The 23,604-nt window shown below is 42.9% G+C and overlaps 1 protein-coding gene across 2 annotated transcripts in view; it reads right to left on the bottom strand.

The window, feature by feature from the left end:
- Window positions 1–23,604, bottom strand: part of LOC129824320 (CUGBP Elav-like family member 5) — a 52,816-nt gene that overhangs the window by 5,721 nt on the left and 23,491 nt on the right. For both annotated transcript variants that reach the window (XM_055883879.1, XM_055883880.1), the window contains exons 4-8: window positions 8,408–8,536; window positions 3,261–3,340; window positions 2,917–3,066; window positions 2,639–2,786; window positions 155–361 (exon numbers count right to left, since the gene is read on the bottom strand). In XM_055883879.1, coding sequence (XP_055739854.1) covers window positions 155–361; window positions 2,639–2,786; window positions 2,917–3,066; window positions 3,261–3,340; window positions 8,408–8,536 — 714 coding nt within the window. The remainder of the gene's footprint in view (window positions 1–154; window positions 362–2,638; window positions 2,787–2,916; window positions 3,067–3,260; window positions 3,341–8,407; window positions 8,537–23,604) is intronic.

Genomic DNA, 23,604 nt, shown 5'->3' with positions numbered 1-23,604 from the left:
GCGATAGACAGGCATGAAGGGGGATGAAGTGAAAAAGAAAAGAGAGTGGGGATTGAGTTGATAATATTTCATCAGTCACATTCAACAGACTCTGGTGAAGACCTGGAGGTATCAAGGTCAGGGTTAGAGATCAGAGATGTGTAGTGTACTGTACCTGTGTATTGCTGTACCCCAGTAAAGGCCTGTTGCAGTGTGTCTGCAGCAGTAGGGCTCTGGGTGGAGTAGGTCGGCAGGCCATTGGTGTAGAGGGTCTCTAGAGGGTGCCCGTTAGCCTGGTGGGTGAGGCCGGTGTACCCGTTCATCATTGGGGCCACCAGGCTGGTCAGGGAGGAGGGCAGGGCGGATGGAGGAGAGCTCAGACCTGCAGGGGGGAAATGAAAATTCACTACACCGGAGACAAAAATGTTCACTGCACGGCACAAGGATTGGACTTAATGTGCATGAGAGAGAAAGGGAGAGAGAGGGATATACAGAATAGAGAGAAAGAGAGTGTGCATGTGTGTGTGTGTGTGTGTGTGTGTGTGTGTGTGTGTGTGTGTGTGTGTGTGTGGGTGTGTGTGTGTGTGTGTGTGTAACAGCAGGTATCTCAAAGCTCACATGGTGATAAAATCACTCTGCGATGTCAGAATGGCAACACAATGATATGCTGCTGTAAGACAGAGCAACCCGGCTCTGCTCACTAAGGCAGCAGCAGGGGCATTTCACTGTGCTCACTGCTCACTGCCTTATCTACAGCTGGGACAAATAAAGACATTCTCCCACAGTGAAATGGATTGGATGTTTGTCTGTCCTAAACTGATACAGCCTCGGGACGGCTAGGGCCTTCAATTTGCATTGTAATTCGCCTGCACGATTCTGTGTACAGTATTTGTGATAGGATAGTCTTTAGCGATGTGTGTGTAAGAGAGAGGGAAAGACAGAGTGAGAGCAATACAGTAGAGTATAGGGAGGAAGGGACAGAGAGAGAGAATGATAGAAAGCGTTAACGAGATACAGTATCTGTTCATTAATGGACTATAAAACATGATACACTTTCAAGGACCACAGAGATTCCCCCACAGTAATACGAACCATGTGATCTATAAAACCAGACTCCAATTTGGCGCAATACACACACAGAGAGAGACAGAGAGACAGAGAGACAGAGAGACAGAGAGACAGAGAGACAGAGAGACAGAGAGAGAGAGAGAGAGAGAGAGAGAGAGAGAGAGAGAGAGAGAGAGAGAGAGAGAGAGAGAGAGAGAGAGAGAGACTGTAACAACCATAGTAGAATACATTTCACTAAAGGTCTTTTCCTGTACATAGTTTATAGACCACATTGTCTGCTGGTTCCCAGAAACTGATTTAAACCTAGAAACCAGGTGTGAACACTCTCTCAAGCAATTCATTGATCACAACTGACTTGAGGGAGAAATGTCAAACTGTCACACCTGATCTGTTTCACCTGTCCTCGTTGTTATTCTCCACCCCCTCCAGATGTCGCTTGTTTTCCCCAGTGTATTTATCCCTGTGTTTCCTGTCTCTCTGTGCCAGTTTGTCTGGTATGTTCCAAGTCAACCAGCGGTTTTCCCTGTTCTCCTGCTTTTTGCTTTCTCCTTTTTTTCCAGTCCTCCCGGTTTTGACCCTTGCCTGTTTCTGGACTCTGTACCCGCCTGCCTGACCATTCAGCCTGCCTTGACCACGAGCCTGTCTGCCACTCTGTACCCGCCTGCCTGACCATTCTGCCTGCCTTGACCACGAGCCTGTCTGCCACTCTGCCTGCCTGACCATTCTGCCTGCCTTGACCACAAGCCTGTCTGCCACTCTGTACCTCCTGGACTCTGATCTGGTTTTGACCTTTCACCTGTCCACGACCATTCTCTTGCCTACTCCTTTTGTATTAATAAACATTGTAAGACTCCAACCATCTGCATCTGGGCCTCGCCTTGTGCCATGATACAAACATCTACAGTAGACTAAGTAAGAATACAAAGGCAGTCTGTCTATAATGTGTCTCCAGTGCAGAATTACACTGTATTGATTCTGTGGGATCAACGGTGAATTGTAAAACTACTAGGGTTTGGCGGTATCTAGATTTTTATACCGTTTCTGTGTCTTACTAGGGTTTACGGTATTACTGGAAGTGCACACAAGGGGCCATTTTTTTAAAGCAACAGGGATCTTGATTCAGGAGGGGATTGAATGCCTCTGCTGTAACCAAGATGCTTGGTCTTGACATCGAGCCACTTAGCAGCCAGTTAGCAAACCACAAGCATAGCTGGACCCCTGAGCTGGGTATCACTTATTTGACACATCTTAGATTTCTTATAGTTATGAGCAGTGGCATGGCACGCACCCCCCAACCCCTAATTTTGTATAATATTTTTTTAAATATACGGTATAAACGGTATATCGCCCAAGCCTAAAAACTACCCCCAGTCAGAGCGATAGATCCCAGGACTGTGAAGTGAAATGTGATATCACACATTTCCAAGACTCATATGTAACTGACCCGGTATTGAACCCAGGTTGTCTGAGCACCTCGAGACTCTTAGCCCACCGAGCTACAGCCTAGCACTAGCTCTGGGAGCTAACATGAGTTTCCAGGTCTCCCACCTTACTCGTCACGCATATTGCTGATTTATCCGACATGACTGACCTGACACGAGATTGAGGGGGTTGGGCGGCAGACCGTTCATTGCTAGCGCCCCCAACTGGTGGATCTGGGCGGAGGGGAAGGAGAGGCTGGGGGCTAGGTAGCCCCCCTGAGACACGGCCATCACCGCTGCCTGCTGCTGCTGCATCAACTGATAGGGATAGGAGGTGGATCGGGGGAAGAAGGGGGAGAGAGGGAGGGAGAAGTGGAATGAAAGCAAGCTGTCAGTGAGGCGTCAGAGTGACCAATACCAAATTGCGTGTGTGTGTGTATGTGCTTACGGCGTGTGCATAGCTACTGTAGCTGCTGAACGTAGGTAGGGCGACAGAGGGGTTGAAGATGCCAAACTGTCCAGCCATCTGCTGCATGCGCCGTATGGTCCTCTCCTTATCTGTGTCTGCAAACTTCACCACGAGGCTGGACGACGCTCCCTAGAGAGAGGAACACAGCATGGATCAGTGTGTGTGTGTGTGTGTGTGTGTGTGTGTGTGTGTGTGTGTGTGTGTGTGTGTGTGTGTGTGTGTGTGTGTGTGTGTGTGTTTGTGTGTGTGTGTGTGTGTGTGTGTGTGTGTGTGTGTGTGTGTGTGTGTGTGTGTGTGTGTGTGTTTGCGTGTATTGTACTTACCGGCATGGTCTGACTCCCATGCAGGGAACTGATGGCAGACTGCGCTTCAGAATGAGTAGAGAACTTCACAAATGCACAACCTAGAGAGAGCGAGAGCAAGATAAATCAAATAATTACAATCAGACAACCTAAGAAAATGAACAACAATGACAAATGGTTTGATGAAGAATGCAAAAACCTAAGAAAGAAATTGAGAAACCTGTCTAACCAAAAACATAGAGACACAGAAAACCTGAGCCTTACGCCTTCACTATGGTGAATCACTAAAACTATACAGAAATACGTAGTTATCTATCCAAAACAGAGATCTATAGATAAGACACTTCTCCAATCTTTTTGGCTCTATAACAAAGAACAAACAGCAAAAACATATACATGATCAAATGCTAATCTTAGAACTGACTATTAAAGACTACCACAACTCACTGGATTCTCCAATTACATTGAATGAACTACAGGACAAAATACAAACCCTCCAACCCAAAAAGGTGTGTGGTATTGATGGTATCCTAAATTAAATGATAAAATATACAGACAACAAATTCCAATTGGCTATACTTTTAAAAACTTTTTTCATCCTCAACTCTGGCATCTTCCCCAATATTTGGAACCAAGGAGTGATCACCCCAATCCATAAAAGTGGAGACAAATTTGACCCAAATAACTACCGTGGGATACGCGTCAACAGCAACCTTGGGAAAATCCTCTGCATTATCATTAACAGCAGACTCGTACATTTCCTCAGTGACAACAATGTACTGAGCAAATGTCAAATTGGCTTTTTACCAAATGACCATACGATAGACCTCGTATTCACCCTGCGCTCCCTAATTGACAAACAAACAAACCAAAATAAAGGCAAAGTCTTCTCATACTTTGTAAATTTCAAAAAAGCTTTTGACTCAATTTGGCATGAGGGTCTGCTTTACAAATTGATGGAAAGCGGTGTTGGGGCAAAAACATATGACATTATAAAATCCATGTACAAAAACTACAAGTTTGCAGTTAAAATTGGCAGAAAACACACACATTTCTTTCCACAGGGACGTGGGGTGAGACAGGGATGCAGCTTGAGTTCCACCCTCTTCAACATATATATCAACGAATTGGCAGGACACTAGAACAGTCTGCAGCACCCGGCCTCATCCTACTAGAATCTGAAGTCAAATGTCTACTGTTTTCTGATGATCTGGTGCTTCTGTCCCCAACCAAAGACAGCCTACAGCAGCACCTAGATCTTCTGCACAAATTCTATCAGACCCGGGCCCTGACAGTAAATCTCAGTAAGACAAAATAATTGTTTTCCAAAAAAGGTCCAGCTGCCAGGACGACAAATACAAATTCCATCTAGACACTATTGCCCTAGAGCACACAAAAAACTATACATACCCCGGCTTAAACATCAGCGCCACAGGTAACTTCCACAAAGCTGTGAACGATCTGAGATAGAAGGCAAGAAGGGCCTATGCCATCAAAAGGAACATCAAATTTGACATACCAATTCGGATCTGGCTAAAAATAATTAAATCAGTTATAGAACACATTGCCCTTTATGGTTGTTCTGGGGTCTGCTCACCAACCAAGAATTCACAAAATGGGACAAACACCAAATTGAGACTGCATGCAGAATTCTGCAAAAATATCATCTGTGTACAATGTAAAACACCAAATAATGCTTACAGAGCAGAATTAGGCCGATACTCGCTAATGATCAAAATCCACAAAAGAGCCAATGAATTCTACAACCACATAAAAGGAAACGATTCCCAAACCTTCCATAGCAAAGCCATCACCTACAAAGAGATGAACCTGGACAGGAGTCCCCTAAGCAAGCTAGTCCTGGGGCTCTGTTCACAAACACAAACAGAGCCCCAGGACAGCAACATAATTAGACCCAACCAAATCATGAGAAAACAAAAATAGAATAATTTGACACATTGGAAAGTATTAACAAGAAACACAGCAAACTAAAATTCTATTTGTCCCTAAACAGACAGTACACAGTGGCAGAATACCTGACCACTGTGACTGACAAAATTAAGGAAAGCTTTGATTATGTACAGACTCAGTGAGCATAGCCCTGCTATTGAGAGAGGCCTCCGACCTGGCTCTCAAGAGAAGACAGGCTATGCGCACACCGCCCAGAAAATGAGGTGGAATCTAAGCCTGCACTTCCTAACCTCCTGCCAAATGTACAGTGGCTTGTGAAAGTATTCACCCCCTTCACATTTTCCTAATTTGTCACCTTAAAACCTGGAATTAAAATAGATTTTTGGGGGGTGTTGTATCATTTGATTTACACAACATGCCTACCACTTTGAAGATGCAAAATATTTTTTATTGTGAAACAAACAAGAAATAAGACAAAAAAAATGAAAACTTGAGCATGCATAACTATTCATTCTCCCAAAGTCAATACTTTGTAGAGCCACCTTTTGTAGCAATTACAGCTGTAAGTGTCTTGGGGTATGTCTCTATGAGCCTGGCACATCTAGCCACTGGGGTTTTTGCCCATTCTTTAAGGCAAAACTGCTTCAGCTCCCTCAAGTTGGATGGGTTCCGCTGGTGTACAGCAAGCTTTAAGTCATACCACAGATTCTCAATTGGATTGAGGTCTGGGCTTTGACTAGGCCATTCCAAGACATTTAAATGTTTCCCCTTAAACCACTCAAGTGTTGCTTTAGCAGTATGCTTAGGGTCTTGTCCTCTGGAAGACTGAAACAGATTTCCCTCAAAAATGTCCCTGTATTTAGCGCCATCCATCATTCCTTCAATTCTGACCAGTTTCTCAGTCCCTGCTGTTCTCGGGGTGATGGGAGGTGTTGGGTTTGTGCCAGACATAGCATTTTCCTTGATGGCCAAAAAGCTCAATTTTAGTTTCATAGTTTCATATGAGTACATTCTTCCATATGTTTGGGGAGTCCCCCACATGCCTTTTGGTGAACACCAAACATGTTTGCTTATTTTTTTCTTTAAGCAACGGCTTTTTTCTGGCCACTCTTCCGTTAAGCCAGCTCTGTGGAGTGTACGCCTTAAAGTGGTCCTATGGACAGATACTCCAATCTCTGCTGTGGAGCTTTGCAGCTCCTTCAGGGTTATCTTTGTTCTTTTTGTTGCCTCTTTGCCTGGTCGGTGAGTTTTGGTGGGCGGCCCTCTCTTGACAGATTTATTGTGGTGCCATATTCTTTCAACTTTTTAATAATGGATTTAATGCTGCTCCGTGGGATGTTCAAACCCTGATCTGTACTTCTCCACAACTTTTTCCCTGACCTGTTTGGAGAGCTCCTTGGTCTTCATAGGCCGCTTGCTTGTTGGTGCCCCTTGCTTAGCGATGTTGCAGACTCTGGGTCTTTCAAAACAGGTGTATATATACTGAGACCATGTGACAGATCATGTGACACTTAGATTGCACACAGGTGGACTTGATTGATCTAATTATGTGACTTCTGAAGGTAATTGCTTGCACCACATCTTATTTAGGGGCTTCATAGCAAAGGGGGTGAATACATACACTATACACATACTATTGTATATGCACCCACCACTTTTCTTTTTCTTTTCTTTTTTTAAACAAGTCATTTTTTAAATTTCACTTCACCAATTTGGACTATTTTGTGTATGTCCATTACATGACATCCAAATAAAAATTATTTTAAATTACAGGTTGTAACGCAACAAAATAGGAAAAACGCCAAGGAGGGTGAATACTTTTGCCAGGCACTCTATGACCATATTAGAGACACATATTTCCCTCAGATTACACAGACCCACAAAGAATTCTAAAACAAATCCAATTTTGTTTAACTCCCATATCTATTGAGTGAAATACCACAGTGTGTCATCACAGCAGCTAGATGTATGACCTATTGGCCTTTTGTACTTTAACTCTTTGCACATCATTATCACACTGTCCAGTATATAGCCATAATATGACATTTGAAATATCTCTTTTCCTTTGTAACTTTGTGAGTGTAATACTGTTCTTTTTGTTATTGTTCATTTCACTTTGGTTTATTTTATATTTAACTTGCTTTGGCAATGAAAACATATGTTTCCCATGCCAATAAAGCTCTTTGAATTGAGAGAGAAAGAAAGAAAGAGAGCGAGCAAGAGAGAGAGAGGGACAGAGAAAGACAGAGGGGTTAGTGGGAGGGAGAGAGATGGGGTAGGAGAAATTGCACATCGTTACAACACTGTATATATACATAATACATACATAATATATACATAATGTGACATTTGTAATGTCTTTATTATTTTGGAACTTCTGTGAGTGTAATGTTTACTGTTCATTTTTATTGTTTATTTCTCTTTTGTATATTATAACTACTTCACTTGCTGTGGCAATGTTAACATATGTTTCCCATTACAATAAAGCCCCTTGAATTGAATTGAATTGAGAGAGAAGGAAGTTGAGAGAGTCTGTATAGCTGTCTCGCTTTCCTCTCAAAACGAGTGTCGTATTCACACTCTTTTCTTTTCCTCACTCACATTTTTCGCTTCTTTGAGCGATAGTGTCTTCACAGTCCTGACTACAATATTGCTGTGGTATGTGACCAGTGTGTGTGTGCTCTCATGCGATGCCTGTCAGGTATATATCTCAGTGTGGTGTGTGAAATGACTTCTGTCACTGCAGAGTCAAGCCATTGTGTCAGCTGTCACACAGACGGAACATCACTCTGACCTGGGAGATGCAGGTATGACACATCGGGAGAATGTGTGTGTGTGTGTGTGTGTGTGTGTGTGTGTGTGTGTGTGTGTGTGTGTGTGTGTGTGTGTGTGTGTGTGTGTGTGTGTGTGTGTGTGTGTGTGTGTGTGTGTGTGTGTGTGCGCGTGTGTGTGTGTATACAGGCAGAACAACATCATTGTGACATGAGAGACAGGTATGAGACAGACAGAAAATGGAATATGTAAAACATTTCTGTCCTGGAATACATCGGCAGATCATCCGAGTCTATCAATAAGATTGGTGTCAGACTGACTACAAAATGTTGCTAGAATGATGGATGAAGAGAAAGTATTTCGTCCTTTTGTGCATATTCAACCCAACAACCCTAGCTAATGCCATGGAATCTACTAGAGTATCCCCTACAAGTGTGTTTGAAAGCGATAAAGTAAGAGAGAATAAGAAAGAAAGGTTCATATACCTTTGCTGTTTCCGTCAGGACCTCTTAGTACGGTGCACTCATCGATGGCGCCGTAGGGCTCAAATAGGCGGTACACATCCTCCTCTGTCTGCTGCTTGTTCAGCATCCCCACAAACAGCTTCCTGTCCTCTGGAGGGACAAGAGGAAGAGCCGTATGGTCAGAGGCACAGCCCAAAAATACTGTAGTCTGTACTGTCAACAAGGACATGAGAAATGAAGAGAGAGAAGGAAATGAGACTAGGAGAAAGAGTGAGTGTTTGCTCTATCCCAGCAGCACCCAGAGTTGTCTCTGCCAAGACAGCTCTGTGTAAAGGTTCATACCGTAACTGGGCTATAGGCTAGAGGACTGTACCATAGCCTGCTTTGATACACACATACTAACCCCACATATGCATACACACAATGCAGAGGACTAGGCACACAGACATGAATTTACTTTCATATGTAATCAGTGGATAAACCCAACATTAGGCCTAGAGCATTTGTCATGTGCGGGGGTGGCAGACACGTGTGTGTGTTGGGGGTCAGAAGGGGTGAGGGCTATGTGTGTGTGGTAAAAGGGGGCGGTGGGAGTTGGTGTGTGTGTGTGTGTGTGTTCTGGGTTCTGAATACGGCGACATGAAAGCGGAGGCCTGCTGTGCTTTGTGTTTTTTTGATGACTTCAGGGATCCGTGTTATCAGACCAACAGAAAGTGGTGGGCTGGCACATTAAAGTTTGAAGCGCGAACAAGCTCACACACACACAAACACACACACACACACACACACACACACACACACACACAATAGTGTGACATCATCCGCCCCCTCACGCCACTGCTGCGATCAGCACGCCTGCTGACTTCATTGAACACATAAATCAGACAAACCGATAAGTAAATATTCACAAACCGAAGACAGAGAGAGAAATTGACACACACATACGCTGGTTGTGGCAAGTGTTGCATCAGGAGTGTGAAACACACAAATACACCCAGAGCAAGGCGTTGCATCAGTAATGTAAATCACACGGAGGGTCTATGGGGGCAAGAGTGATTAGATGAGAGTAGAGAGCTACTGGAGCCTAGACTCTTCTACAGCGTGATTACCAAACTCTATAGGAGAATTCGTTTCTCTCTCTTCCACTTTCACTCTCTATCTCTCTCTTTGTGGTAATATCTCTATCTGTATTGGTCACTCCTTTCTCTATATCACTCTTCTATTTATCCCATACTCTCTTTCTCTCTTTCTCTCTCTCTCTCTCCCTCTCTTCCTCTGTCCCTGACTTTCTCTATTTCCCTGCATCCCTTCCTCTCTCTCTATCATAAACATATGCGGTAGATAGGATAATGCCCCTCGTCACTCCACTGCAATCATTAGCTGCTTCTCATCAATTCATTCATTAAACGCTTTACTAGTAAATCCTGGCCCTAGGGGCTCAGGGCCGTGTGTGTGTGTGTGTGTGTGTGTGTGTGTGTGTGTGTGTGTGTGTGTGTGTGTGTGTGTGTGTGTGTGTGTGTGTGTGTGTGTGTGTGTGTGTGTGTGTGTGTGTGTGTGTGTGTGTGTGTGTGCGTGTGTGTGTGTGTGCATAAGTGCGTAAGTGCGTGCGTGCATGCGTATGTGTGCATGCGTGTAGGCAAGTGTGTGTGTGTTCTCATCTGCTCTGTCCTAGAAACTAAAAACAGACTGTGAAATGCTCCTCTCCCCCACCAGAGCTCAGAGCGCATCAGAGAGCATCAGACGAGTGTAGAGAACAGGATGAAAGATTCATACGCACAATTCAAGTCAGATCATCCTCTCACCCCTCCCCCTATCTCCACACTGACACACACACACACACACACACACACACACACACACACACACACACACACACACACACACACACACACACACACACACACACACACACACACACACACACACACACACACACACACACACACACACACACACACACACACACACACACACACACACACACACACACACTGCTGACCCCAAAAGCACAATTCGAGCGAGATCTTCCATTTTCCAGCCCAGCTCATATTCACATCACCCCTCTTCCTTTTCCTTACAAAGCCTCCCCCTTCCCACACACACACACCGCTCTCTCTCCCCGAACCTCTTTTTATCCTCCCCCACCCCCGCAGTAGCAGTGCACACTTAGCTAACTCCAATCTCCCATCTCAGACTCTAGCATCTCATTTAGTGTTGGCACATTCGGTCTCAGCGTGTGACTGTGTATGTTTGTGTATGTGTGTGTGTGTGTGTGTGTCTGTGCGTGTGTGTGTCTGTGTGCATGCATGTGTGCTTTCATCTCCACACAGGGCTTAGGGCCATCTGGTATCAGTGCTGAGGCCAGGGAGATGAGTCCCTGTTCCAAAGGCCTGGGAGAAACTGATAGCGATGGAGCAGAGAGGGAACGTAACCGGAGCAGAAGAGAGGAGAAGAGGAGCTTCCAAAGGCCTAACCACCATGAATCTCTCATCTCTCTCATCTCTCCTACAATATCTGGGTCTGGTATTAAGTATAACTATTGGCCTAACTAGTGTGATGAGTAAGCTTGGGAGAATCTCAACTGCATTTCCTTGATTACTTGCGTCCTCTCTCCTCACCTCCTTCTCAAAATCCATTGGATGATAAGGTCAGAGGTCCCTCCCCTCTGACCTTTTCATCTAATGGGAATCAGGAGAGGAACAAGGAAATGCAGTTGAGATTCTCCCCTTGTCTGAGATCTGTCTATGTTAGCTCCCAGAGCAAACGCCTAGGCTTCTGCTCAGTGGACTAATGCATGCGTTCAGTACAGGCGGGCAAGGCAGTTAGGTGCTGTCATGATGGACATGGATACTCATGTACTGAATAATTAAGGACTAGCTTGTGCTAAATCAGAACCTATGCGTCAAATTCTCTGCCAAACAAAATCAGGCAAAACATCTGAAAAATCATTATGAAAAGTAACGAAATACATCAGAAATTTGAGTTGCAGACAGTGCTTGCTTAGATGTCTTTAAAGCAACAAACTTCACTCCCACTCCAAATGCCATTACTGACCATTTCCATAAATTTCTCCTAGGTTCAAAGGTGTTTTAGTGTTTGAAGTGTGTATGGGGTGTGGGGGAGACATCAAAGAGAGATGGGGATGCTGTGTGTGTGTTTGTGTGTGTGTGTGTGTGTGTGTGTTTGCGCGCGTGTATGCGTATGTGTGTGTGCGCGTGTACACGCACGCGTGTTTGCGTACGTGTGTTACTGTGCACGTATGTGTGTGTACGTATGTGTGTTCTGGCCTTAGGCTGGTTGGTATCTAAGGACGGTGGTGTAGCAGTAAACACCTTGCCCTCCATCTCTCTGACGGTGTGGAGCAACAGCAGTCTGTCTGCTGCCTTCGGGTGTTATCATAACATTTGAACTTCTTGGGGTAAAATAAGTTAGAAAGCTATGAAACAAGTTAAAAGTGACTTTGTGTTGGTGGAGGACAAGTTGTACATGCAAAACAGGTGCCTTTGCTGTGATAATGTTCATATCACTATTGTAAGTAGTTCTCTGGATGATATTGGCACACATGATGTAAAACAACCATCAAAGGCCTATGCGGTACTGATACACAGCCGAATCCTATGGAATATCCTATTCCCCTTCCATCTGGTGTTACGCTCACATTTTAATGCATACTAGAACTTTACATATACAGTACAGTGCCTTCGGGAAAGTATTCGTACCCTTTGACTTACTCCACACTTTGTTGTATTACAGTGTGAATTCAAAATGGATTCAATAGTTTCTTTCTTCTCACCCATCTACACACAACACCCCATAATTGTCACGCCCTGACCTTAGAGAGCCTTTTTATGTCTCTATTTGGTTTGGTCAGGGTGTGATTTGGGTGGGCATTCTATGTTCTTTATTTCTAGGTCTTGTATTTCTTTGTTTCTGGCCGAGTGTGGTTCCCAATCAGAGGCAGCTGTCTATCGTTGTCTCTGATTGGGGATCATACTTAGGCAGCCCTTTTCCCTCCTTCTGTGTGGGATCTTGTTCTTTGTTTGTGTGCAGGGAGTTTGCACATCGAAGCTGTTCGGTCGTTGTTATTCTTTATGGTTTAGTCCTTTCTAAGTTTCACTTTGTTATTAAATTATGTGGAACTCAAAGAACGCTGCGCATTGGTCTCTTCCGACGACGACACCCGTTACAATAATCACGAAGTGAAAACATATTTTAAGACATTTTTGCTAATTTGTTGAAAATGAAATACAGAAATATCTAATTTACATAAGTAATCATACCCAGGGATGCCCCTGAGTCAATACATGTTAGAATCACCTTAATCAGCGATTACAGCTGTGAGTTTTTCTGGGTAAGTCTCTAAGAGCTTTACACACCAGGATTGTACAATATTTGCACATCAATCTTTTTTAAATTAAGTTGGTTGTTGAACATTGCTAGACAGCCATTTCTAAGTCCTGCCATAGATCTTCAAGATGATTTAAGTCAAAACTGTAAGTAGGCCACTTAGGAACATTAAACGTCGTCTTGGTAAACAACTCCAGTGTATATTTCGCCTTGTGTTTTAGGTTATTGTCCTGCTGAAAGGTGAATTTGTCTCCCGGTGTCTTTAGAAAGCAGACTGAACCAGGTTTTCCTCTAGGATTTTGCCTGTGCTTAGTTCTATTCCGTTTCTTTTTATACAAAAAACTCCCTAGTCCTTGCCGATGACAAGCATACCCATAACATGATGCAGCCACCACCATGCTAGAAAATATGATGAGCGGTACTCAGTGATGTGTTGTGTTGGATTTACCCCAAACATAATGCTTTCCATTGCCCCCCCCCCCCCCCCCCCCCCCATCCACCCACATTTTTACACTGCTGCTACTCTCTGTTTATCATCCATGCATCGTCACTTTACCTCTACCTACATGTACATATTACCTCAATTACCTTGACAAACCTGTGCCCCCGCACATTGACTCTGTACCTGTACCCCCTGTATATAGCCACGCTACTGTTTATTTTATTGTTGCTCCTTAATTATTTGTTATTTTTACTTTTTACATTTTTACATTTTTAATTTTTAATTGTTATTTATTTTTTTACTTCAGTTTACTTTAGAAAGTACTTTCTTAACACTTTTTTCCGTTTTTTCTTAATTTCACTGTAAGTTCTACATCTTTTGTATTCGGCGCATGTGACAAATACAATTTGATTTGATTTTGATTTGATTCAGGACAAAAAGTAAAGTTTTTGCCACATTTTTGGCAGTTTTACTTTAGTGCCATTTTGCTAACAGCATGCATATTTGGGAATATTTGTATTATGTACAGTCTTCCTTCTTTTCCCTCTGTCATTTAGTTCAGTATTGTGGAGTAACTACAATGTTGTTGACACGGCCTCAGTTTTCTCCTATTACAGGCATTAAACTCTGTAACCGTTTTAAAGTAACCATTGGCCTCGTTGAAATCCCTGAGCGATTTCCTTCCTCTCCGGCAACTGAGTTAGGAAGGACGCCAGTATCTTCGTAGTGACTGGGTGTATTGATGCACCATCCAAAGTGTAATTAATAACTTTACCATGCTCAAAGGGATATTCCATGTCAGTTGTTTTTTTTATACTCGTCTACCAATAAGTGCCCTTCTTTACGAGGCATTGGAAAACTTCCTTGGTCTTTGTGGTTGAATCTGTGTTTGAGATTTACTGCTAGACTGAGGGACCTTATAGATAATTGTATGCATTGGATACAGAGATGAGGTAGTCATAAAAAAACAATGTTAAATATAATTTTTGCACACAGAATGATTTCATGCAACTTATTATGTGACTCATTAATAAAACTATTACTCCTGAACTTGCCACAACAAAGGGGTTTACATTTTTTTTTAGTTTTTTTTTTTACAATCGCTAGGACCCATTTCTCAATACTTAGGTCACTTTTTCAAAACTCTTCACACAGTTCTCCTAACCAACTTTCAGCTTGGCACAGCAGTTAATTTCATTTCATCCAAAATGCACTAAAACTACCAAAACACTTCATACACGTCTCAAATCAACTCATTCTTCCATAACACTAGCAAAGGTTGTCACCCAACAAGCACACGTTGTCACTCATAAAACAATGACCTAAAACAACACTAACAACAGGTAGCATTACACAATGTATTCTAATGTAAAATGTCCGTCCAAAACAAGAATGACACCTCTCTACTGTTTAGAATTCACTGCAGCATATGTTACAGGAATGAATTAGACATGATGCAATATGCTTCAATATTTTTGTCATTTTTTGGCATTTGGCATTGATTCTAAAATACAAGGATCTGTATATACACCATCTACTGATACAGATACAGTAGCAATGATAGTCAACCCTGTCTTCTGCATTTGGCCACAGGTTCTCATCCACATCACATCTTATGTCAATAGACCTAGGAAAGAACCTTTTGGCATGTCTCGTCCATCCCTGGCAATCTTCTGCAGATGTGTCCAGGCATCCAGCATGCATTGCGTCCAGGAGGGACATTTGATCATGTGGATGGTGGTCATAAACCTTCCACCTCCATGAGGAAAATAATTCCTCTGTGGGGTTGAGGAATGGAGAGTCAGGTGGGAGGGAAAGTGACACCATCCTGGGATGGGCTGCAAACCACTCTGTGACTGCACGGGACTGGTGAAATGACACATTGTCCCACACAATTACAAACGTTGGCTGATTTCGCCTCACTGCAACCCTTTCGTCACCTGGCACAACCCTTCCATAGAGGTCGTCCAGGAATGAAATGAGACGCTCGGTGTTGTATGGCCCAATTAGCGGTTTGTGTAACAGCAATCCATCATAGGACATTGCTTCACATATTGTGATGTTGGCACCCCTCTGGCCCGGGACATCCACTGTGGCTCTTTTCCCTATCACATTCCTTCCTCGCTGCCGTGTTTTGGCCAAGTTGAAACCAGCCTCATCCACAAAGATGAATATGTTGGGTGTTTGCCTGGCTTCAATCTCCATGATTCTCTCAAATAAATCTACAAGGAAACATGAGTTAGGCTATTACGGTAGTTTACATTATACCTAAAAACATGCCATTATGTGCCTCTGCCCTGTTTGGTTTTGTTCAAAACCAGTTCTGTATTTTATAGTCATCTTTCCTGGACATATTGATCCTGAGCTGCTTGACTCATTCAGAGTTCCTCTCAAAGGGGACAGTGTACAACTGCTTCATCCTGACGTGATGTTGTTTCAGGACTCTAGAAATAGTTGTTATGTTTACATTGTGAATATTTCAAAATGTAATGTTGTCTGCCAACACTCTGTCCCGAATCTCTGTGAGTTTTATGCCATTGTTTCTGATGACCATATCAACGATTGCAGTTTCCTGCACAGCAGAGAAAATCCTACCTCTCCCGCCTGCGGGAGGTAACCGTTGGGTTCTAAGCAGAAATACAATTACACACAAGTGGGTTTGGAGGCTTTGCTCAATTTACTTGTGTAATGTGCAGTTCAGTCAGATGTCCTTTCAGAATGCACATCTTACCTGTTGTTTTGCCTGAAATTTCTCACAATAGATGCCACGGTTGAGCGTTGCAGATTTGGCTGCACTCTCAGACCAGCCTCTCTCGTTGATAGACCATGATTTATTACATGATCAATTATAGCAGCCCTAATCTCATCTGAGACTACAGCTCTTGATCTTCCTCCCAGTCTTCTTCCACCACGCAGACATACTCCTCTCCCTCTCCCTCTCCCAGCCACTCTTCTTCCTCTGTCAGCCACTTCTCTATCTCTGGCTGGGTCCATGGTAACATTACAGTACAGCATTATTCCTAAGGTGTCCCCTTCTGTATAGATGGTAATGAAATTGAAAGACTAACACCTGGGTAGGTTTTCAACTACAATGGGAATCAGCTGTGGTTTGTGTAATTGTTTTGATAGTATTTCATTTTTTAGATTTGGAATATATTTCAATACATATTACTGTAGAAATGTAGCAAATTGCTGCTGTCTTATTCAATTTTGTGTTATGTTATGTTTTGAACTTAAGTGTAACAGTTTTGAAAAGTGTATGTAAACATGTGCAAATTGGCCTGTAGGTACATTTGGTGGTGGTTGTGTCTGAGTGAGAAAAGAATTCATGAAATTTGACAGACGTCTGTTGTTGTCATCTACAGTGTATGCATAGGGACCTCGATAACTCTATAACTCTAACAATAACTCCTACATGTACATACTACCTCAACTAACCGGTGCCCTCGCACATTGACTCTGTACCGGTGCCCCCCTGTATATAGTCTCGCTATTGTTGTTTTACTGCTACTCTTGTTACTTTTATCTCTTTTTCTTGTCCATATTTTTTGAAACTGCATTGTTGGTTGGGGGCTAATACAATTTGATTTGATGTAGTCATTGAATGCATTTGTCAGGTTCTGACCATAGTTCTTGCGTGTTTTGCTTGTTTTAGTGTTGGTCAGGACGTGATCTGGGTGGGCATTCTATGTTGTGTGTCTAGTTTGTCTGTTTCTATGTTTGGCCTAATATGGTTCCCAATCAGAAGCAGGTGTTTTGTGTTGTCTCTGATTGGGAATCATATTTAGGTGGCTTGTTTTGTGTTGGGGATTGTGGGTGGTTGTTTCCTGTCTTTGTGTTTTCTCTGCACCAGCTAGGGCTGTATCGGTTTGGCACATTTTGTAATTGTTAAGTGTTCACTGTTTTCGTCTATTAAACATGTTGAGCACTGGCTACGCTGCGTGTTGGTCCGATCCCTGCTACACCTTCTCTTCTCTTGAAGAGAAGGAAGGCTGCCGTTACAGCATTTTGTGCCAAAGCAATGAAAAATGATTCACAGTTTAGCCCACATAGACTGCTGTTGTGTTCACTGTGTGAAGAGTTTTGAAAAAGTGAAAGTATTGAGAAATGGGTCCTAGAGATTGTAAAAAAATAAACAAAAAAAATAAAAAACGAAAAATAAAAAGTCATATTTATTGACTCAAGACCTTTAAACTTTTCATTTTTGATTCATTTCTAATAATTTCTAAAAACATAATTCCACTGACATTATGGGGTACTGTGTGTAGCTCGGTGACACAGCATCTCAGTTGAATCCTTTTTAGGCTGTAACACAACATGTGGAAAAAGTCAACAGATGTGAATGATTTCTGAAGGCAATGTTTTTAATGTCACATTGTAACCAATCATTTCCCCAAGCGAATTAATCAAGTACAACTATATCCAACACAGAGATAGCTGCGTTCATACACACGCATCTCATCATTTTTGACATGGATGGTGTCAGTGGTGTGGTGCTATTTTTTTGGGGTGAGGGAGTGCAATTAAAAAAGAAAAAAAAAATTATATTATCATTACTCAATCAAAGTTTGTACTGACAGATTAAATATCATTATAAAATAGGTGCATAAAATGCATCCTCTAATTGCAACGTCTGCCTATGCCCACGCGTCTTCTGTGTTCTATATTTAACATCGTAAACGTTCTATTTTTAATACCCTCAAACACCAAAATAGGCCATTATCACTTTCAATCAGACATGACGATTCTTCACGTTTTACCCGTGAAATGTCCAAACTGTATGCGAACTAATAGCCTTTCTTCTAGGTCTATTTGGTTTCAATCAAAGCAGAGCCTGCAGTGCGCGCTGTTCACCTTTGGCCGCATGACGAAATAAATGGGATTATTCAGCTTCAGATGAGAAATAACTGCGGAGGTGTTTTTGGTGTAACATATTATAGGCCTACTACGCTACAGTAGGCTGTTATGGGTCTGTTATGTAAAATACAAATTATTCATTAGCCTATGTATCTTGCGAGAAATTGATTCCGCTGTGCTCTAACTTTACTAAACGAGCACCATTGTGAGAAGTGCTAATCGACTATTTGTAAAAACAATAGTAAGTGATGAGTAGGACTATTAGGCGGATACAACATCTGGATGTGGATTATTTGAAGCGATTCGAGCGCCCTTTGAATCATGGTGCTGAAAGGACAACGCCATAACCAAGTGGTCACATATCGTTCTGGGTTCAACTGCGCAAGAAGGGTCCGTGGAGATTTTTTTCCATGCCGTCCCTAGGAGGGGTGCGTCACTTGAGTGGTTTGAGTCACTGACGTGATCTTCCTGTCTGGGTTGGCGCCCCCCCCTTGCTGTCCCCAGTCCACCTGGCCGTGCTGCTGCTCCAGTTTCAACTGTTCTGCCTGCGGATATGGAACCCTGACCTGTTACCCGGACGTGCTACCTGTCCCAGACCGGCTGTTTTCAACTCTCTAGAGACAGCAGGAGCGGTAAAGATACTGTTAATGATCGGCTATGAAAAGCCAACTGACATTTACTCCTGAGGTGCTGACTTGTTGCACCCTCGACAACTATTGTGATTATTATTATTTGACCATGTTGGTCATTTATGAACATTTGAACATCTTGGCCATGTTCTGATATAATCTCCACCCGGAACAGCCAGAAGAGGACTGGCCACCCCTCATAGCCTGGTTCCTCCCTAGGTTTCTTCCTAGGTATTGGCCTTTCTAGGGAGTTTTTCCTAGCCACCGTGCTTCTACACCTGCATTGCTTGCTGTTTGGGGTTTTAGGCTGGGTTTCTGTACAGCACTTTGAGATATCAGCTGATGTAAGAAGGGCTATATGAATACATTTGATTTGATTTCATGAACATCAAGGAAGACACGGTGAATTTGGATGCTAGATCTGGTTGGCGTGATCAGTTTGTCTGCATATACAATAGAGGCGGTACGTTTCTGTAAACTAAGCACTCAGACAGTAGGGCGAGTTCAAATGCGTATTGTAAGAGCCCCAAGTCCATGACAAAATGTTTTGAGGACACACGTTTTAGCAATCCCTGGTAGAGTTTACCGTCTGTCTGTTCTTGTTACGTCGGATTTGGCCCGCTCAAAGTGGTCGGCAAAGTGGTCGGCAAAGTGGTCAAGCCTCCGACCAACGGGCCTCTGCACACATGCCAACAGACAGTTATTCATCATTCGTGCCACCGCCAGAGAGAACGACAGGGAGGAAAACACCATTTACCTACCTATAGGCTGCTATAGCCTACATATGTATTTAGTTTGTCATTTTATAATTTGAATGGAATTTTAGTGGTACTTAAATATCATTTATTTTGAATTTATCTGTGTTTTCTCAAATTGAAAAAGGTGAGGGAGCAACGCACTACATCCATGGACGGTGGAGGAGGTGATTTACCTCTCAACCACAGGGGTGCGTCTCTTACTTATTCCCCCTGACACCTGGAGAACCCCTCACTACGATCAAAGGTTCCACCCGGGTGTATACACTCCCTTTAAAAGAGATTAGAAAGGTGCAGGGTTAGGGATATACTGTATCTGTTCATATGAATATCTTTCCTGAGGGGGAGTGATAGAGAATAAGGCAGTATATGGTGAGGTTACAAATAAGGCTGCAATGTGTGGCTTTGTGCGCACACGCGCACACTCACACACATTCACACACTCACTTGTGCAGGCACGCATTGTCAGGGAAAGGGTAGGCTATAGTACACAGAACAATGGGTGTGTGTAACCCACACATAGAGATTAATGAGTATATGGGCAACATGATTGTAACATGAAAACGAGACTACAGCAAATTAGAATTTGGCCCAAAGATCTACAATAAATTTGCCTGGCTACCCAGACTCCTACCCAAACGCTATGCCACGCCCACCGACGTGACTTTCTTCAAACCTCAGAGCAACAGATTGGAAGAATTGAGTCGTCAAGCAAACAAGAAATGTGAGGTTCCCCGACAGTGTGGAGATATAATCCAACTTGAAATACAAAGGTCCTGTGGGGGAGATATTTCTTTAGATTCATCTCATAGCAGCAGTCTAATGGATGCATTTGTGCGCATATCCACCATTGGCGTTCATAGATAAAGACCCATGATGGCTGAATGGTTGCTGTACTACAGTAACCTCTGGAAGCATCTAGACAGTGTATGTATCCTGCTGCCTCCCCAGGGTCTCTCCAGTGTTCAGGTATAGATAATCACAGTCTACGAGCTCAGAGGAGAGGAGAACAGCTCAGTGCATCGACCTATATTCATCTGTTCTGCTCCTCTCTTCCCCTAAGCCCTGCTACTGTGGACTCGATGTTCCAGCACCAAAGAGAGAAGAGACAGACCCCCCCCCTACACACAGAGAGAGAGAGAGAGAGAGAGAGAGAGAGACAAATTCAGGCACATATACACACAGAATAGTGCATACTGAAGCACAAGGCAGAAATGAATGAATACACACACACACGCATGTGCACACACGCAAGCATGCACGCACAAACCCACACACACCACACACACACACACACACACACATATTCCTTCAGCTACAAGGTTTGTGCCACACACCATGTGTGTGTGTCCATTCCCACATGAAAAAAATACGACCGTTTACTAAAGAATACAACACTACTTACTGTAGAATTCTATAATTAACTGTAGTATACCGTGGAATACTTTACTACACACTGTAGTGATCCTTGATCCTTGAATGTTGTAGTATACCGCTAAAAACACTATAGTAAATACTACAGTAATGTCAGCAAAAACACTACAGTCCGCTAAAACACTCGCAATTTGTGCCACCCATAATTGAGAAACTTACATGCCAAGTATTGACTAAATATTGTGTTTCCTATCCGTTCAGACCCCAGTCCTACCGACATACAGGCAGTAGCGGTGCGTGGGTAAAATCACTGGGGAAGCCAGTAATTGCGTTGTTTGCTCTATAACCTGTTAATTCATACGCCTTGCGACCGTGATATACAGGCCTAAAGGCAACGAAAACAATAAGACACAGTGGCAGAATAAATTCAACCAAACCTTTCATTTATCACAAAACCTGATAGCAACATCTGTCCAGTGAAGTTCACAAAGCATATTGCATGTACAGTAACAGACAGTTACATGACCGAAAGCCTGGTCAAGCAGGTTAATGCTTCCTACATGTTCGGACCACTAAACAACTATTGATTTAGAACCAAAGAGTGTTATTGCAAGTCGCAAGGAAAACAGGTGCTGCCGCTATCCCAGCACCATTTCAACTTCAACATTTCAACATCATCAAATCACCTCTGCTTAGTCTGATACAGTGACAACTAAAAGATACCAAAAACAGTTTAGTCCAATCAACTTAAGCTAAATATGATGTGGCTGTCCATGGTTCTGATTTCTGGATGCGTGTGTGCGTGTTCAGGCAAGTAGAAAAACATGTTGACTCACCCTCAGCCATCCTCCTCTCTTTCATCACTCTATCATACAGTACATGCTTTTGTTTTTTGTTGTCCTAGGCTACCTAGCTAAAATGCTTGCTCGCTAGGCTAATTTCCATTCATGGGCAATGTTAGCTAGTTAACATTAGCCTTCTACATCTGGTTATCGTACATATTGAACTTCCATCCACTCAGGCCAGGGGCACAACAATGTATGAATTAATGCTTGGATCAGAATCGCCGTCATAATCATTAGTCCAAATAAGTAGTCCAAATTAAGTAGTCTAATTTAGGACAGGGCAAATTTTAACTAGCTGGCTAGCTAGCCACCGGAGAACAACAACACAACGAGATGCAACAATTTAAAAAAATTCTGTCAATGACATATGCTCTCAATCGGATTTGATAGGGGGGAAGCCAAATCCAAGCTGGCTTCCCTTGACACTTTTTTTTGGTGCGCCAGGACCATTCACAGTTGAGCTCACTCAGTTTAGCTCAAAGCTGATTGGAAAATGTTGTATACTTTTTTGTCAATGGAGGCCAGATGCTCGCTGGGTTCCCTTGCCTTCAATGCACTGTTTTGCTCGCTCGGATGCTTTCTCATTAACAGATACAGTAAGCCTCTTGCGAATTGAAAGAGATTCATGAAACACAGAGAGACGAAAGATAAATGACTGTTTAAAAAATATATATATTGGTGCTTTTTTTGGAAAAGCCTCACTTCCCTTGGCATCTATGAATACACACCACTGCCTACAGGTTATGGAACATTTGGTATTTGAGTATTTCTCCAGTATGTTTCCTGAATGAGAAAACCTCCACTTATATGTCAAAGATAATAAAATAAGAAATGATAGCAAATACTACAGTAATGTCTGCAAATACACTACCTTAATTACTATAGTATATGCTACAGTTTTCATGTACTACAGTATTCAAACTATAGTTACTATACATGTCCCGTTTGGCTCAGTTGGTAGATCGTGGTGCTTGCAATGCCAGGGTTGTGGGTTTGATTCCCATGCACTCACTACTGTAAGTTGCTCTGGATAAGCCCATCTGCTAAATGACTAAAATGTAAAGTCTGCATAAATACTACAGTATACTGCAATCTGTAAAAACATTAAATACTACAGTTTTCCTTTACTATAGTTAACTGTAAATACTACAATATACTACAGGAAATGCCATTAAATCTTGGAAATCGGCACAAAATGATGCATGTGGGTGTGTGTGTGTGTATGCATACGCTTGCGAATGGGCATGTGTGTGTATGTGTGTGCTTGTGTGTGTGTCTAACATAAGCTGGGATTCGGAAGGCCCCCTTGCCCAGAATAGCCTCTCTTATTTGGGAAAGCAGAAGTGATGTTGTAATGCTGGATAACTGTCGGATGGAACGAGAGCGAGAAAGAGAGAGATGGAGCGAGGGAGGGAGGGTTAGGAGGGAGAGAGAGAGAGAGCAAAATGGAGAGAAAGCAAAAGAGAGGAGAGGCAGAGACAAAGGAAAACATCAATACACAGCAAGAGAGAGAGAGAGAGAGAGAGAGAGAGAGAGAGAGAGAGAGAGAGAGTAAAAAGAGACAGTGTAAGACGAAGAGAGAAGGGAGAGATGGACGGAGGAGAGGGTATAGGTTACATAACAGTGTCTAGACACCAATAGCAGTTCATAGGGCTTGTCGGAGGCAGAGTTAATTAGCTAGCTTGATTGCTTGAGGACTGCTCTCTTCATAAATCCAGGAGAGGTTGATTATCTCCTTCTAATTCTTCTCTTTCATCTTCCCCTCTTTCCTGAAGCTTCTCGATCCTAAGCCGCATTGTGTGTGCGAGTGTGTGTATCCGTGCATGCATGTGTGTGTGTGTTTATTTCCAGATAGGATTTGCATGCTAATGGATTTTCTTTCGGGGTGACAAACCTCTTCATAAAAACAGCCAACTGTGGTTGGTTGGGATTCACATGAACTATTCTAAATGCAGGAGCCCGGACACCT

This window comes from Salvelinus fontinalis, chromosome 26 (genome assembly GCF_029448725.1).
Source record: "Salvelinus fontinalis isolate EN_2023a chromosome 26, ASM2944872v1, whole genome shotgun sequence".
Classification (NCBI taxonomy): domain Eukaryota; kingdom Metazoa; phylum Chordata; class Actinopteri; order Salmoniformes; family Salmonidae; genus Salvelinus; species Salvelinus fontinalis.
This window is presented reverse-complemented; position numbering and strand designations above follow the sequence as displayed.